We start from the raw sequence: 18102 nt of genomic DNA, 5'->3' as shown, positions 1-18102 counted from the left end.
AGTGTTATGCAATGTTTTGCGACTGGGAGCAGATCAGTGACAAGTGTCATGCAGCATTGTGCTTTAGGAGGCAGATTACTGATGAGTATTATGCAGTGTTGAGCTGCTGTAGTAGATCATTGACACTGTCATGCAATGTCTTGCTACTGGAGGCAGATCGGTGGCTAGGTTCATGATGTGCTGCTGAGGACAGAGCAGTGACTAGTGTTGTGCAGTGTTATATTGCTGAGGTCAGATCAGTGATTGGTATTACACATGTATTTTAGGGGCAGATCAATATCTGGTATCATGCAGTGTTGTGCTGTAGGAAGCAGATTACTAACTGGTATTATGCAGTGTTGTGCTGTAGGAGGCTGATCAGTAACTGGTATTATGCAGTGTTGTGCTGTAGGAGGCAGTTCAATAACTGGTATCCTGCAGTGTTGTGCTGTAGGAGGTAGGCCAGTAAAAGGTATCATGCAATGTTGTGCTGTGGAAAGCAGATCAGTAACTGGTAATATGCAGGGTTGTGCTGCAGGAGGCAGATCAGTAACTGGTATCATGTAGTGTTGTGCTGTAGGAGGCAGACCAGTAACTAGTATCATGCAGTGTTGTGCTGTAGGAGGCAGATCAGTAATTGGTATGCAGTGCTGTGCTGTAGGAGGCAGATCAGTAATTAGTATCATGCAGTGCTGTGCTATAGGAGGCAGATCAGTAATTGATATGCAGTGCTGTGCTGTAGGAGGCAGATCTGTAATTGGTATCATGCAATGCTGTGCTGTAGGAGACAGATCAGTAATTGGTATCATGCAGTGCTGTACTGTAGCAGGCAGATCAGCAACTGGTACCTTGCAGTGCTGTGCTATAGGAGGCAGATCACTAACTGGTATCATGCAGTGTTGTGCTGTAGGAGCAGACCAGTAACTGGTATCATGCAGTGTTGTGCTGTAGGAGGCAGATCAGCAACTGGTATCATGCAGTGTTGTGTTGTATAATGCTGATCAGTAACTGGAATCATGCAGTGCTGTGCTGTAGGAGGCAGATCAGTAATTGGTATAATGCAATGCTGTGTTGTAAGAAGCAGATCAGCAACTGGTATCAATCAGTGCTGTGCTATAGGAGGCAGACCAGTAACTGGTATCATGCATTGTTGTGCTGCAGAAGGCAGATCAGTAACTGGTATCATGCAATGTTGTGCTGTAGGAGGCAGATCAGCAACTGGTAATCATGCAGTGTTGTGTTGTATAAGGCTGATCAGTAACTGGAATCATGCAGTGCTCTGCTGTAGGAGCCAGATCAGTAACTGGAATCATGCAGTGAGGTGCTGTAGGAGGCAGTAATTGATATCATGCAATGCTGTGCTGTAGGAGGCAGATCAGTAACTGGTATCATGCAGTGCTGTGCTATAGGAGGCATATCAGTAACTGGGATCATGCAGTGTTGTGCTGCTGATGATTTGGAAGCACAGGTGTGGCTTGCAGTTTGGTCTATGGCCTTTCACATACAGTTTTACTAGGTCTTGATTGCACATTATTTTAATACACCTGGCATTCAAAACAAAAATTAAACAACTGGAAATATGGAAATAACAGGTTTCATAGTGCTAAGTGTGCAATGTACATAACCTGTAAGGAAAGTACAGAAATAGGGAACTTCTTCATTCTGTAGCACAAGACTTGAGATTTGACATAGATCAGTGCTGCAGGAATTCATTCCTTTACAGTAATTGTATGTTATTAATACAGTGCGCGGATAAATGCAACTGAAGCTCAAATATTTAAATAAAAGATATGAAGTAAAATACTGAAACATGTAACAGAAAACAGAATAATGTCATCCAAATCACACAAGTGTTTTGTGAGTGGGAAGTGTATCTCTGTACACTCCAAATTAATGTGTCTTTTCCTGAGGTCACTGCACATCAAACTGAGTCCTGTTTCCTCAAATGGAGGCAGTTCCATGACCAAATCAATGGTCTATGGAAGATACGGAGTAGTGATCACTTCTGACAAATGCCTATGTATTGCAAACACTAGAAACTCATGGTGCATGACAGCACCTGTTGACCTTTGTAGATGAAATCTATGTTGGTGAAAATCTCCATTAATGCCAGTGCCTCCTGTAATAATGTTTTACAAACCACTTGCAGTATAGTTACATATACTCCACATCTTTCAGACACGTTAGCTTGTGCTGACAAGATTCAGACAACTAAACTGCACTGATGTGTAGAACTCCAAATGAGATTGGAAATGATTTCCTTCATAATCGGTATAGTGGCTGTGAGACGGACAGCATCAGATAGGTAAAAATCCAAATATATTGTAATAGAGCTCGTTATTTAGAGGGCAATAAACATGCAGAGTAGTGGGCAGCTATGCTATTGGTATGAAGGTAACTCAGGTCTACATGCCAAACACTGGTACAATTATAAATCCCTAAAAAGTTCGGTTTTCCCTATGTAGTTATATGATAAGAGATTCCCACTAATATAGTTGTCCTTTTAGAAGAATTATCAATCAGTTTTGTTGTTACTACATAACAAGGAACCGATTTTCAGCCACCTTGTCTTATTAATAGCTTTTTGTTTAATAAAAACTTTTAATCTTATTATTTTTTTTCTTAATATCTTTTTTCTCTCCCCTCAGTTAATAGTATAAGGCCCAGTTTAATTTTAAATAACTGAATTCTTTTTTTTGTTGGCATGGATTAGCCTAGCTTGGATTTAGTGACCCTGACCTTATTTTAAGTGCAAGAAATCTTTTGTATTATATAATGAGATCAGGAAGAAATGTAGGCCTCTGAATGGCTTATGATAGGCACCGAATTCTCTTCATGCAGGTCATTACATATCTAGAGACTCAAGTCTCCTGTGATGCTGTCAATAGGCATCAATTAGATTTTTGTGAGAAACTGCATAAATCTTATTTAAGTACTTCAGCACCAACCCAGATGACAGGCAGAAGCCTAAGGAATTTATCATACAAAAGGGTTGTTAAAATAAATCTTTGCAGCTTGTCTTTGGTTCAGTTGGTGTGTAACATGCTAATGATCCTTTTTATAATGCATATTCTTCTGATCTTTCTAGGCTATAAGAAGGCAGAAAGTACTTGAACAGAGCATTCAGTCTGCTCAAGAGACTGATAAAACTCTCCGCTTAATCCAGGAATCACTTGCCTTTATCGACAGGCAGCTAACGGCCTACATAGCAGACAGGATTGATGCAGGACAAATCCCTCAGGAAGCACAGGTAAGCTGGTTCACTGACTATCTAAGACAGAAGGCAGCAACTTTTTTTTTTTTCAATGAACAGGGATTTAAAAAGACTTCTAATTGGTCCAATGTTTCCAATTGATAACATAAAAAATAAAAAGCAAATAAGTAGCAAAACTTTATTGTAATATACTGAGACACTAAATATAATCATTGAATTATAGGCATGACACTTTAAAAAGAGTTGCATCTTAAGCAAGGGTGGTCACTTCATTTAGCCATTTCATCTCTGTTTTTCATGATTAATTTCTCCTTCCTTTGACCGTACCCCTTGTTCATGCATGAAGTGATGACGAGGGGTGTTAATAGATGTCTGTGTTATCTTCTGCAGTTTCATGTCCTTGTAGTGAATCTGTCATATCAAATTATGCATGTAGTCATTTGCAGTGTTTCCAGAAAAGCAGGTTATGGCAGATTATTTTTCTTTCTCTCATTACCCTGCACTTTTTTATTTCCTGCCTGATCCTCACTCTAATGCAAAAAGGTACACACACACGTTATGCTAACAACGCTGTTTTTCTACTGGCAAAAGTCAAAGGACAGGATAAGCTGTAGGCACATGGTTCACTAGTATATTTGTTTGCACAATTACACCACTTCTTCTAAAGATCTGTGATAGTTAAGTAACTTTATCTTACATAGAGACTATGTACAGTAGGTCATGCGTCTTCCTCCGACAGTTTAGGAGTTTTAAGAAACAGACATTTAAAGAAAAACAGTTTCTTTTCATATTGTTTTTATCCTACAATCAAAAATATGGTGTCTATAAACAATCACCACCTGAAATCCAGGATTAATGTATATAAAGCTCTTTTTTTTCTTGCAGGAGGTTCTGACCAGAACCACATTCTCTGAGAAGCGTTACAAATTATCTTTGTGAAGTAACCAGGCTTTTTTTTATTCAAAGTTCTTATTTCCATTTCAGCTGAACGAAGGTTTAGAATTTCAGTCCATATTGTCTTTAAGGAGAGCTGATGATTTAAAGTGCATTCCACATTCTTTTTCTGCAATTATACTCATGTCATCAGAATTTAGTAAAGTTCATTTGAACACGTTATCAAATAAAGTAAAATATATAACTGTGTAAGGTTATTTCAAAATACAGTTGCCATTAGAATAGATTTAAGGACAGACATAAAAACAAATATTAATTGGAAATAGATACTGTTTATGATTAGCTTGTCTAAGATAAGGACATTCCTCTGCACAGGTGTAGTACATCTGACAGGGAAGATGGCTGTGTTGTCTTTGTAAGACCCATGAGTCCATGGCAGCAAATGTTACCTAGGGACACTCATATGATAACAGTGCATATTGTAAGGCACATTTGTACACAAACACAGCAACACTGTGCAGTATGGCGTAGGCAGTAATGTTTCACCTAGAGGGAGAGTCACGAAGCCTTCAGAGTGCTTTCAGGTATTTGTATGTTTGATATAATCAGCCTTATTGCGAGTACATTTAGTGTGTGCCCTTCACCTATGCTGTCCTACAGCAGTAATTCAGATTGTACAAAAGGTATCAATTAATATATACCCTTGTGCTTATTGCTCCACCTTTGATGACTTGAAAAGATGAGACAATAAAACAAGTAGATACTGCTGAGCTGCTGAATAGTGGCACATATACCTTTGCCAAGAGCAGGCCACCTGCAATTCTTACAAACACATGAGCATGCACATATACACACACATGTATAAATGTATGTATGTGTGTATATGCATTTACACAAACCCAACCACTCCTCCCTACACATGGGCATGCGCGCGCGCACACACACACACACACACACACACACACACACACACACACACACACACGTATAAATGTATGTATGTATGTGTGTGTGCATTTGCACAAACCCACCCACTCCCCCCAACACACACACACACACACACACACACACACACACACACACACACACACACACACACACACACACACACACACACGTATAAATGTATGTATGTATGTGTGTGCATATGCACAAACCCACCCACATACTGTGGTGGTAAACAGAACATGACACACATTAATTGCTGTTACTTAATGTTTTTGGTTAGACTTCTGAACAGCCATATGCTGCAACTATGTCTTAAAGAGACAGGTGAGGGGCAGCATTGTAGTGCAAAGTCCATGCACTTCTATATATCATTCAGCAAATAGCAAGAACTTCTTTTCCACTATGGCTGCCAACCATCTGGCCAGTTACCGCAATCCAAACCCCATTCATTCTGTTTAGGATTAGTGCTTATTATGACATGGCGGTCATGCCAACAAGAGATTTCCTGTTTTAAAACCTAGCATCCCCTATGCATGCAATGCAAATGCCCAGGCGAGGAGCATGCAAAGGATACAGGTGAGATTTTCACCTGTTTCCACAAACGACATAGTTCATCAGATTGAGCAGGCACAATTTGTGAGATCCCCAGCATCCACTGGAGATTTATCAAGAGACATGCTCTACAACATGCCTTTAAACCTACCCATGGGCAAGTTATAAAAGCAGCATCTCTTCTCTTCTTTCCTGCCTTATTCGGTGAAGCCAGCATGTAAATACTAGGATTGTAATGAAAAATGCATTACGGCTTTAGACTGGGCCCGGTCACCATGTGCTAGTGCGAAGACTTGTAAAAGTACCACTTGATGTTCATCGTTATACTACTGCTGCAGTAGCCAAAGCTATATGCGACCTTCCATGCATCCTTGCCACTGCTGTGTATAGGGGAAGCAGTATAAAGGCAATCACTAGGGAACTAAAACTTCAGAACTTTTCTTGCCACTAAATAGAGCACTCCTCTGCAGACTTCAGGTGAGTTACTGCTTTTAAATGTCAGGGCAGCTGAGTTCCCATTATTTCTGAATGGAATTGTTTGTTTTAATCAAGAGTATATTTTTATGATAGAATAAGGGTTCTTTGTTGGTTGCCACAAAACTTGTACCTCAGAATATTATGTTTTGTCTAATGGCTTCCTGAGGGGGAATCCATTGTATATATTTAAATTTTGTGATGAAAATCCCAACTGTTATTTCATATTTTTTGTCAGAGAATTGGATATTTAGTTTTGAAGGTCTGTTAAAATGTTTATCTCTGTACTTCCAGTTTCTAATAGGTTGTTTTACAGACTCATCTCAGCTATGCTTAACATTTATCAGGCATCTTTTTCAGCTGATAGTCCAGGTTCTTTCTGAGGAATCCATATTTTTTTTTAGTTTAAGTTAGAAAAGTGTACTGCTTGTGGACAGCAGTGTTGGGAGGGGCTGAAGCTAGTTTTTTGGTACTTTTCACTAAAGAAATATTATGTCAAAAAAATGTTTTTTTTTCCTTACAGGGCAACACTAATTCCTCTAAGCTCCAGTATCCACTTGTGAAGCTCTTTTTCCAGCTAGGACATGGACCTGGATCCCTGTAGTCTGTTAATCCCTCCGCAGTCAGCAAGAAGAACAATGTTATCCGTGAGGCATCTCTTTTCACTCCATCTTCCTGCTTGCATTAATTGCCAGTAGATGACTCCACTATGGTCACCAGTTGCTCTTCAGACCACACATTGTTCTCTCTTGGTCCCTTTTTTTTTGCTCCTAGGGAAGCGGATCAGAACCAATTTGCAGGCATGTCCTCTGTAGCTACTCAGTTGCTCTAGTTGGGCAAGGGAGATCCAGCACTGCTGACAATATAAGATGCTTTGTGGGGGATTCTCCACTACCAAACCACTCTAAGGAACTTCTTTTACAGGGAAGGGATAACCCTTTTGCCAATCACCAAAAAAAGAAAATTAGACATTTTCCTTCTAAACCTCATGGAGAAGATTAGTTAGATTTTACAAATGGTTTATTTAGAGTATTTCAGTCTTTAAATACTGAGTTTTCTCATCCTTTTCTAATGATTAGATTATCTTTTTTCACAGATACTGACTCCCAGCTGGAGGGAGAGAATTTCGACTTCGTTTGTGCTTCTCAAGATTCCTTTTTTCGTAATTGTGAATCTGATTCTAAGGAAAGTTGTTTTTTCTGATTCTTGTCATGAAGCATTGTCTTTTTTCCTAATACTATTGCCAGAATGAAGGACGTGTTTCAGTGGGAACAAAAAAAAAATCCAGAATCTTAACAATGATATTACAGTTTATTAAAGGTAGATTTTCCTCAACCTGCAAATGGACCTTATGGGTTGCCAGCCATAGGTTACACCTTTTTGGCAGCTTATAGTTTGTCTGAAAGTCAGTTACCTATGCCAAGAAGGTACTGTAGATAATATAAGATGCTCTAATAATAAACCTACTTCATCAATTAATCCCATGGCTTTTAACGAATTGGGAAAAACCTTTGAGAGGTTTTGGGAAGAAAGTTTACTCTCCCTCCACTTTGGCCTCCAGAACAGTTAATTGTCAAGCTCATATGTCTAATTTTCTGTTGGCTTCCTTTTATGCTAAAGCATCTCTAAATTCTGTTCTATTTTCTGTGTCTGAGATAACTAAGCTTTCTTTAAAATGTGCTTATGACATGGAGGATGCTGTATCCAGCATCTGTCAAAGGCTATGTAATATGAACATTTTATTGGCAACATTCTCAGTATTTGCCAGAAGATGTGGAAGTTGAAAGTCAGAATGCACCCCTGGATTTAAAAAATGCTATTTGGTCCTTCTGCTAAAGTTCTTAAGAGGTTTTAATTAAAGAGGAAAGTTTAACTCAGAGATTATACAGATTATTGAACCCTCCTTTTGAAAATATAATAGGACCTTTTTTTTCCAGTTCAGGCTCCTCTTTCAAGAGCAGAACAAATTTTCCAAACAATGCACTGGTGAGCAAAAGTTCTGAAAGCAGTGGCAGTGTGCTTCAAAAGTTCAGAATGCAGTGACAGCATGGTTCAAAAGTTCAGAAAGCAGTGGCAACGTGGTTCAAAAGTTCAGAAAGCAGTGGCACCATGGTTCAAAAGTTCAGAAAGCAGTAGCAGCATGGTTCAAAAGTTCAGAAAGCAGTGGCACCATGGTTCAAAAGTTCAGAAAGCAGTGGCACCATGGTTCAAAAGTTCAGAAAGCAGTAGCAGCATTGTTCAAAAGTTCAGAAAGCAGTGGCAGCTTGGTTCAAAGTTCAGAAAGCAGTGGTACCATGGTTCAAAAGTTCAGAAAGCAGTGGCAGATTGGTTCAAAGTTCAGAAAGCAGTGTAAGTGTGGTTCAAAGTTCAGAAAGCAGTAGCAGCATAGTTCAAAAGTTCAGAAAGCAGGGGCAGCGTGCTTCAAAAGTTCAGAAAGCAGTGGCAGGGTGGTTTAAAGAAGAAAGAAGATTTTACTCAAAACAAGGGGCAAACTAAAAAATAGACCAACTTTTTGCTCCCTGAAGTGCTTTTCCCATCCCCACGCTGACAATCTTGTAAAGCTATCCCTGTGTGTAGGCCTTCACATTCCTCTTTGGGGCCACATAATATCAGACTCTTGGATTCTGAGAGTCATTCAAAAACATGACAACTGAGCAGTGACATTCCCTTCCCTGTCTCATGTTTATTGACATCCACCGACTAAACAAGCAGACACTGCTTGTGACATACGTAGCATAAATTAAGCATAGTGAAATCCAGGTTGTTTTTTACCAGTGCAAGATCTCATTGCTTTTGATTTATTTGTTTTTACATTTTGGTCACTGACTACTAAATGGAGAAACCACAGTGACTGTGCAGGAAAGATCAAACATAAATGATATAAACCAAATAGTGAAGTGCATTCAAAGAGTCTGTAGTGTGCAATCTGCCTCATTTTAGCACCTTGTACTTATCAATGTCCACTTCTTGCATACACATCAGATGTACTTAGCACTATGAAAATGTTAGAATTAAATCCAACATTGAAAGGCCTGTTGTATAATTCGGCCTCATAACAAAATTCTCACCTTCACTTCAACCAGTTGAAATTACAGACATTCTCAACATTCATCTGATCAGTTCAAGAAGTTTCTGTTTGGAGGAAAAAAAATCAAGGGAGAGCTCATGACGTGGTTCTAAACTCAGCAGATTCACAAAGTCATTCTTGGACAGTACTATGAATTGATGATAGTGAGTAAAATAGATGTGCTACTATAGGTAATTCTCTGCCCTCACTATCCCAACAGATAAGCAACACAAATCTTGTGTCATACCACACAAGGCCAAATGGTGAATTTGTGATCATTGCTTCAGTCCAGGAGTGACTGTTTCCTTGAGTTTATACTCTGAACTGTCTGCCTTGGCTCCATCAATAGTCAGTTTTAAAAAAAGGTTAGGAAAACGAGAAAGATTGAAATATGTAAATGACTTCTAACACTGAAAAAGAATGTTCTCTATCAGGTTAAGCTATATGATTTTCCCCAGCTTTGAAGTTTAAGAGGCCTATTGTAATTCCTCATGCAGATGTACATTGACGAGATAGCCATAGCTTGAAATGCAGGCTAATAGAAGGACAAGGTGGCGTACCTCTCAACCTCTTAGTACAAGAGATTTGGACAAAGCCAAAAATAATGGTGAGGTGGGGGACAAAGCCCCAAAATAGGGACATATTTTAAATTTTGCTTGTAGAAATTCAGAAAATTGCTAGAATAACAGTTTTTATATTACCAAGCACTTTCTAAACGTAAATATCCATCAATGTTTACTGAATCTGGTTATCCCTGATTTGCCAGAAAATCACAAGTTTTATGAGGGACTGAACAAAGTATGAGAAAAAAATAGGACATTATGCAAAACTCTGGACAGTTGAGGGCTATAAAGGTGGTCCTTTAGTCTGATGAGCAAAAACAAAAGATGGAATTTTATCACAATATGTTAGAACTCCATTCCTAATCCTTAAACCAAGATAACAGCATGAACAGTTTTTTAAAGAGAGGCTTTATTCTACTGCTTTAGACACAAGTGTCTTCCATTCCTAATCCTACTTTATGGTCACCTTTTTAGTCCATTTAATAACGATTTGCTATTTGTGTGTGACACATTTTGTCCTATTTTCTTTGCATTCATATCTGTTTTCCAATTACCAAGGGAGGAATACAGCATTGAAATGCACAGCTCAAGCATTAGAAGTCTTTTTGTTTATGGCAACTATACAAATGCTGAAGAGGCTGACTGAGATATGCAACAGCCATCTTAATTCGGAAAACACAAAAAGTTAGAGGAAAAAAGTTGCAAAGGACATTGTGGGGCAACATATATGATGAAAGACTTCTAATTATTAAAATCTTATACTAGGTAGTTTGTTAAATGAAGAAAATACATTTTTATTTAAAAGGGGATAAAAGCCAGTCTGCATAAGTAGAAAAAGCATCCACGAATGATAAATACATAGAATAGCTTATGTTGTGTCATTTAGGGCAGAAGCACATAACATGGATTAAGGTGCCTAGGCAACGTGATATCCCCCTGTGAGACAGCTGGATGTGGACACATGGCAGTTCGGCATAATGGCTACATTGAAAAATGCCTGTGGGCATTTCCCTTTGGGAATAGAACATCCCCCTGCACCCTAACCATACGTGGCAGACACAAACCCCCATACCGTTACACCCTGCACCCCCACAGAAGCCAACATGTGCCATTGTCAGTAGTACAAGTGGTTGTCACTGGATGCCAAGGGGGCATGAAAGTGGTACTGTGGAATCTATGGACTGTGGGCAAAGTCTTTATTAACACAACAGATAAAGTGATGTGCATAGTGCTTGGTGTGAACTAGGACCAAATATATTCACAACTTGTAGAAATGTGTTACAGCACATAGGAAATCCTGCACATTACTGTAGTCATACTTATGTTGCAAGATGTGTTTTATGCGGTGCTCCCTTACAACATTAACCGTCCTGTGTGGTGTCACAGGCATCCCCCTCAAAAGTGACTCCCTTTGGTTGTCTGTCAGGTTTTGTTCCTGTTGTAGAACAGACAAAAGGTCAGAAAGCTGTACTGTTGGGCGTCCAAGTAATACTTTTAGTCAACAATGCCATGCCTCCACCTGGTTATTGGTACGTGGGAAGTCCATGTCAGACACATCACACACATTCCAGAACTTCAGAGGGTAGGAAGATTGCAGACATTGGCATGCTGAACAGCGGGATGCATATTTCCTTGGTCGGCCACACACATAATGATAGTCCAGAAATATATCTACAGGCTTAGCACAGTCAGGTAAGGTAGCCGCAATGTCCAGAAATGCGGGGACAACATCATCCACTGGTAGGAATGCCAGTGCAATCAGCTTGTGGATGGCTATTGTGAATGTGGTGTTTGTACCATACAAGGCTACTAGGTGATGATGCTGGATTTGGCACCAAATGATCTGCGCAAAATGAAATAGGCACCCCTTCAGAATACTCTTAGGGAATGCCTTTCAGCTGGCACAGATTGCTGCCTTCTCAAAATCAAGTCCTAATGTACCATTTAGTTATGGTGCATTCCTGATCTGCAGCCATACCTTTAAGTATGTCCCACATATTGTTGTATGCAGACTTTTATTTCCATATCATTAGACAATACATCAGGGGGACAATTTTTGCTGAGGTGGGGGTGCCAATAGATCCATGTAAGGTATACAACTGATGGCAAATATCAGCATGTGCTAGGAAGGTGCCATCCCCGAGTATGATGTCTGACCTGCACAAATCCACCAGATTATGTGCTGTAGTTAGCAGAAGTAAGGAATTTTTCCCATCCATATCTGACTGTCTGTGTAAGATAAAGCTGCCACTATAGAGGGGGTACTGGCTAACATCAATATCTGCAAGTTTTGATGAAGGTGTGGACATAGATGCCCGTGCCCTCTGCCATACCCTGGTGAAGCTATGGCACAGGGTGGCATGACAAGGCATCTCCTGTAGTAAATCGTCATCCGCTATGCGAAGGACACTCTTCATTACCAGACTAGGCATGTCATTGCTGTTTACTGCCTTCTGCCATTGTTCTGCTGGCAGCACAGCCACCTGGGCAGTGGTTGCATCTGATCTATGCTGGTGTGGCAGTGATTTATGCAGTTCTTCCCCCTCATCCTAGTGAACAATGATAGCACAGCCCTTGCAGGCCTTTATTCTCCACTCAGCACATGCCCAGTACCATTTGGAGAGGACTTCCTGCTCTAAGAGGTACAGGTGTCCCTCCACTACCAGCATTGGTTTGCCTTGTTGGCTGGGCACTGTCCAATATCTGTTGCCAAGCTGACCTGGGATATACTTGTATACAGATTCCTTCATGGCAACACTACTTGTGGCTGGCCTCTCAGCATCCATCACATCCAGTGTAGCAGGGAACAGTACGTTAACACTACTTAGGTATAGGCCACTATCAGACTATGATTATGCTGCAGTACACCGCCTTGTGTTGTACCCTTCTGAATAGGCACTGTCTGCCACAATGGCCATTTGTAGTAATATACACACCACCCTGTTCTTACTAACTTTCCTTCTAGGGATTCTCTATGTCCAATTCACAGACTGTAGTCTTGTAGGGTCTAGCCAGCTTGCTTTTACACCACTGGATCTGCATGTACTGCACAGGTCCCCTTTAACTCCCAGCTACTGAAGCTGACCAATCAGGGTGTGGTGCACAGTCTCAGTTTCAGAGACAGACATTACTAATGGATGTTTCCCTGTGTAGCAGCCTTTTTGGCCAACATGCCTCTGCATATGTTTGTACCCCATCTGTAACAACCATAGGAATGATTTGGCAACCCCCACGTTACACACATGTTGCTTCAGTAGTGTACAACCAGCTGTTGACAGTGAGGTGGGTTTATACTCTTATGTGTCCGATGTGTGCTTTCCCTCCCCTGCGTGTACTAGTGTTCCCTTTTTCAGTGGTTGCTTCTGTACTTTTAGTTATGTAGTCATTAATTGCCAGTGTTGTCCTGTTTACACCTGCCAAAGGTCAGCCGTAAGTGGAATACCAGTAGGTTTGGCTGTGGGCATGTCAAGTATAAGGGGTAGTGCACATTGATAACACTATTTTTTTAGTACAAACTGCTGTTGTGCTTCTGGCTTTCCTTTACTTGTGGATGACTGTTATATTTATTTATTTAATTAGTTAACATAAATAAATGGATAGATAGCTAGATAGATAGATAGATAGATAGAGAGAGAGAGATAGATAGATATTGAAGTTAGAAAATAATGACAGATAACTGAGTTTCAGACTTCATACCCTTCAGAAAAGTCAAGCTAATGAAAAACCTGTTATTCTATCAACTTTCTAAGTTTGTAAAAGCAGAATTTACAATTTGACCCGCTTTTTGGGCCTTTTTACCACTTTTATTTATGACTTTGTCCAGATGTCTTGTTCTAAGAGGTTGAGAGGTATGCACTAGGGAGGCCCTAACAGGGCACATTATTTCTGTGGTGGGGATGCATTGTGAATGTGGTTGTGTTACTAACAGTGCGCATGTATTAGTGTATCTATCAGCTGCACCTGCAGCTTCTTTGGCTGTTCACATCTTGCAGCTTCCCACTCCATGGTTTCCTACAAGGGCTATGTTTGGGTATTTCTGGGTGTGTGTGTTTAGCAGGTTTGCTGGCTTTTTTTTTTTTTTTGTGGTGTTGGACCTGCTTAGCTGACTTGTGCAGATGATTGCTTGTCTAGCGAGGCTATTTCAACTGTCAGGGAACAGCCTGCTTAGTTAAGTTAGGGATTGTCTCTATGTGGCGGTTTAACCATTTATGTGCAATCCCACTGCATAGCTCTGTTTCGGCCACACCGCTCTACAGTCTAGCGGTGCTGCGGCCTTCTGCTTTCAGCATTGTAACTCACGGGCAATTGCCTCTCGATCTACATGCCAGAACCCACGTAACATTAATGAGCATACAGTATAATTATTTATTAGCATGGGCTGAGCGGAGTAGACACTATCTCGGTCGGGTCTGACAGTACAATGATTAATTCAAAGATGTACTAATTAGCTGCTACTGAAGAGTTACTTGTCGTTGAATTGGAGATTTTTACTGGTGCGCTAATTGGAAGACCCACATCAGCAAATTAGCACCGGTACCACAAAAATATAGGGCATTAAGGGAAAGGAAGGGGAGAAATCAAATGTTAGCATGGAAGTATCAGATAGAGAAAACTATAAAGTATTTACAGCAAGAAGTGTCACTGTTAGAAGCATACAGAAGAGGGAACAGATCAACAAAAATACTTGGAAAGATAGAAGTAATAAAAGCAATGCACAGTATCAGAACAGACCGGGATCTGTTGTACACTACTGCAAATAATAAACTAAAGATATCAACACTAGCACAAAAACTTTCCTCACTGTCTAGAGGAAAACAGTTTCTAGTACTTTACAAATAAGCACCTATTCAGGCATGTCTAATGGTCAGCTCCCAGTGTTCTCTTCTGTCTGTCTGATGAATCTGGGCATCTTGTAGCAATTGCCTCATGTAGACAGACAACCCTCTCCTCCTACCACCCAACACTACAACCTGTGAGAGATGCACTTATATAGCGAAACTGGAAGCAAAGCTCTCTTCACCCAAGACTGGACTAGACAGTCAAGAGGAGAAGGTAAACACTTGCACAATACTCAGCACATAGTCCCTCAAAGCCTACACCAGCAAAACACACACATAGAAACACAAAACACACACCTACATTCACGGAGGCTCTCAGTAAAAACCTGCCCAAGCAACAGGGACCTCCAAAGCAGAAACACAAGCAACCTCCACCCCCCAACACAACTCAAATGACACATAGCCCACAAACTCATTGTGCCACTCAACCACAGCCCATAAGGCATAACAACATACCCAACACTCTAGACATAGGTGACTCTATAGTAAGGCACACTGATGTTCCACTCACCAGGCTAAACAAGGAGAAAGTTACTGTCAGCTGCCTGTCGGGTGCCAGGATCCGCCACATAACGCATGCACTCAGGTCACTCCACAACAAGTGCAAATATGACTCTGTCATTGTCCATGTTGGTGTGAATGACCTGAGACGTACCTCCTTGGACTACATGAAAAGGGACATGGGGGAGCTGTCCGATCTTGTAGCCCAGGCAGGTATGACCCTAGCCCTGAGTAGCATCCTGCCATCACCCAGAATGATACCACAGTACAAGGACAAAATGATTGACTTCAACAATTGGCTAAGCTTCTGGTGTCATTCTAAGGGGATCCAGTATCTGTCTGCCTGGGATGACATGATCGACAAGCCACGATGCTTTGCCAGAGATGGCCTGCACCTGTCATCCCTGGGATTCCGGATACTGGCTAGGGCTCTAGCCACCCCTATAGTTCCTTTATTAGGCAAGGTTCAAATGACAAATTCACCACCCTAACAGGTACAGGCAAGAAGAATCTGAGGGTATTGCTACTCAATGCTAGAAGTCTAAACCTCAAAATGCACTCTCTTGAGGCACTCCTTAAAATGGAGAACATCGACATCTGTGCATTGACAGAGACCTGGTTCAAGACTCCAGAGAGTACCCCTGCATTACCAGGCTATAATTCATACCACACCTTTCGGCCACGTAACCTGGACCGAAACACTAAAGGCAGAGGCGTGTCCATATTCATTAAGGATATCCACACCACCAGGCTAGTTGCTCAGCATAATGCATCCAAAATTATCCAAGTGCAACTAACTCTGGGCAAGACCGCAATCCAAATTGTAGCTTGCTACAGATCCCCCACCATGCCCCAGGATTCCCACTCCTCATTTCTTAATACACTGGAAAATATTAGAGTACAACCTAACAACCTAATAATGGGCGATTTCAACTACCCTACCATTAACTGGGAAAACTACTCATGTACCAACTCTTGTGCTCAACATTTTCTGGAATTCATAAATTCCAATTCCATGGATCAACTTATCCACACCCCCACCAGGGGCAGTAATATCCTAGACCTGGTTATAACCAACATGGGCAACCGGTGCTCCACACCAGAGGTCAATTCCTTGTTGGTCAGATCCGACCACAAGCTAATCACCCTAGACATCCACATCCCTCCCCCACCCCCCATTAGGGAAACCACAGTAAAAAATTTCTCCAAACCCAACTTCACGCTTCTTAAGACAGAAGTGGCAAACTTCACGACACCCATGCTGACGGACAACAGAGGTATGACTGCTGAATCCTACACAAATGCACTTTATAAGCACTTACACAAGTGCATGGATTGTGCAATCCGTAACAAAACCAAGATAATATCCTCCAAAAAAAGGAAGCCAATCTGGTGGTCCCCTGCCATAAACAAACTCTACAACAGAAGAAAGAAACTGTTGCAAAAAAGAGTAAAATCCCATGATTGGAGAAACTCTCTGGTCAGCCTCAGTAAGAAGCTGAGATCCCTCATAAAATCCTCCAAAGCTAGTTATGAAAACAAAATCGCCACTGACTCTAAAGACAACCACAAAGCATGCTATAGCTATGTCAAGAATCTCAATGGCAACACTCAGATCTGCTCTGAGTTACAGCACGATGGCACTAAATATACAGAACCAACTGATATTGCCAACATCCTGGCAGATAGGTTCAGTGCTAACTTTACCCCTCAGTCATCCCCTAAAGGGCCCATCTCTATACCAGAAGAATGCAAAGTTCCTGTAATCATGGCTGCACAGGTAAAAAACACACTATTCGAAGCCAAGAACACAGCATCCATGGGAAATGATGACATCCCAGGCTGTGTTCTACATGAACTACAGAACGAACTGGCACTCCACGTAAGTACCATGTTCAATCATAGCCTCACCTCAGGATATGTGCATACTGAATGGCACACAGCAACAGTTATCCCACTCCACAAAGGAGGAGCCACCACAGACCCTGGAAACTACTGCCCCATTAGCCTAACAAGCCTGGTCTGCAAAGCTATGGAGCGTATCATCATGGAACTTATAAACAATGACATTGGTAATCTCCAAACTCAGGACCCCACCCACTTCGGGTTTGTAAAAGGCAGATCATGTCTCCTAAACCTGATAGACTTCTTTGAAGCAATCACCAAAGCCGTAGATGAGGTTAAGGTGGTTCACACAGCCTATCTAGATCTCGCCAAGGCTTTCAACACCATCCCCCACTCTGGAATTATAGATAAACTCACTAAACTAGGTATAAATCCCTATGTCACAAGATGGGTTGCCAACTGGCTCACTGACAGAACCCACACTGTGAAAGTAGCAGATTCCAAATCCAACTTCAGACCAGTGACAAGTGGAGTACCACAGGGTTCAGTCCTGGGTCCTCTCCTGTTTGGTATCTACTTCTCTGAAGTACAGGCCAACACAGAAGGTCTTTGGCTAATGAAGTTTGCAGATGACTGCAAACTAGGAGCCATAATCAAAACTCCAAAAGATGTGGACATCCTACAAAAGGTCCTCGCTGAGACAGATGCCTGGTGTCAAAGCCATGGCCTCAAGCTCAATGCCAAAAAGTGCATTGTCATCCCTTTTGGTAAAAACTCAGTACTCATTAACTGCCACATAGGTGGTAGTCTACTTAACACTGAAAGTGTGATAAGAGACCTTGGGACACAGGTGGACAGTAGTCTCTCCTTTGATAATCACATCACCACAGTAGTCAGGAAATCCTTCTATGTGGCACACCTCATCACAAAAGGTTTCTCATCCAGGAAAAAAGAGGTCATTGTTCCCCTCTACTCATCACTCATTAGACCCATTATAGAGTACAATGCCCCTTTTGGTATGTACCTCACAAGACATCTACAACAACTGGAAAGGCCACAGAAATACCTCACAAAGAGGATTACCAGCCTCAAAGAGATGCCCTATGCAGACCATCTCAAAAAACTGCAGCTTTGCTCCGTTGCATATCGCCTACTCAGAAGCGATCTCTGCCTAATACACAAAGCTATGTCAAACCCAGAGTTTTTAGACATGCTCCACTTAAAGAA

At 41.2% G+C, this 18102-nt stretch overlaps 1 protein-coding gene across 9 annotated transcripts in view; it reads left to right on the top strand.

Moving 5' to 3' along the window:
• DMD (dystrophin) overlaps nt 1-18102 on the top strand; it is a 9298038-nt gene that overhangs the window by 3349123 nt on the left and 5930813 nt on the right. For all 9 annotated transcript variants that reach the window (XM_044072398.1, XM_044072396.1, XM_044072400.1 and 6 more), the window contains one exon: nt 3068-3229. In XM_044072398.1, the coding sequence (XP_043928333.1) occupies nt 3068-3229 (162 nt within the window). The remainder of the gene's footprint in view (nt 1-3067; nt 3230-18102) is intronic.

Source organism: Protopterus annectens, chromosome 5.part0, assembly GCF_019279795.1.
Source record: "Protopterus annectens isolate FY-2018-M chromosome 5.part0, PAN1.0, whole genome shotgun sequence".
Classification (NCBI taxonomy): domain Eukaryota; kingdom Metazoa; phylum Chordata; order Ceratodontiformes; family Protopteridae; genus Protopterus; species Protopterus annectens.
This window is presented reverse-complemented; position numbering and strand designations above follow the sequence as displayed.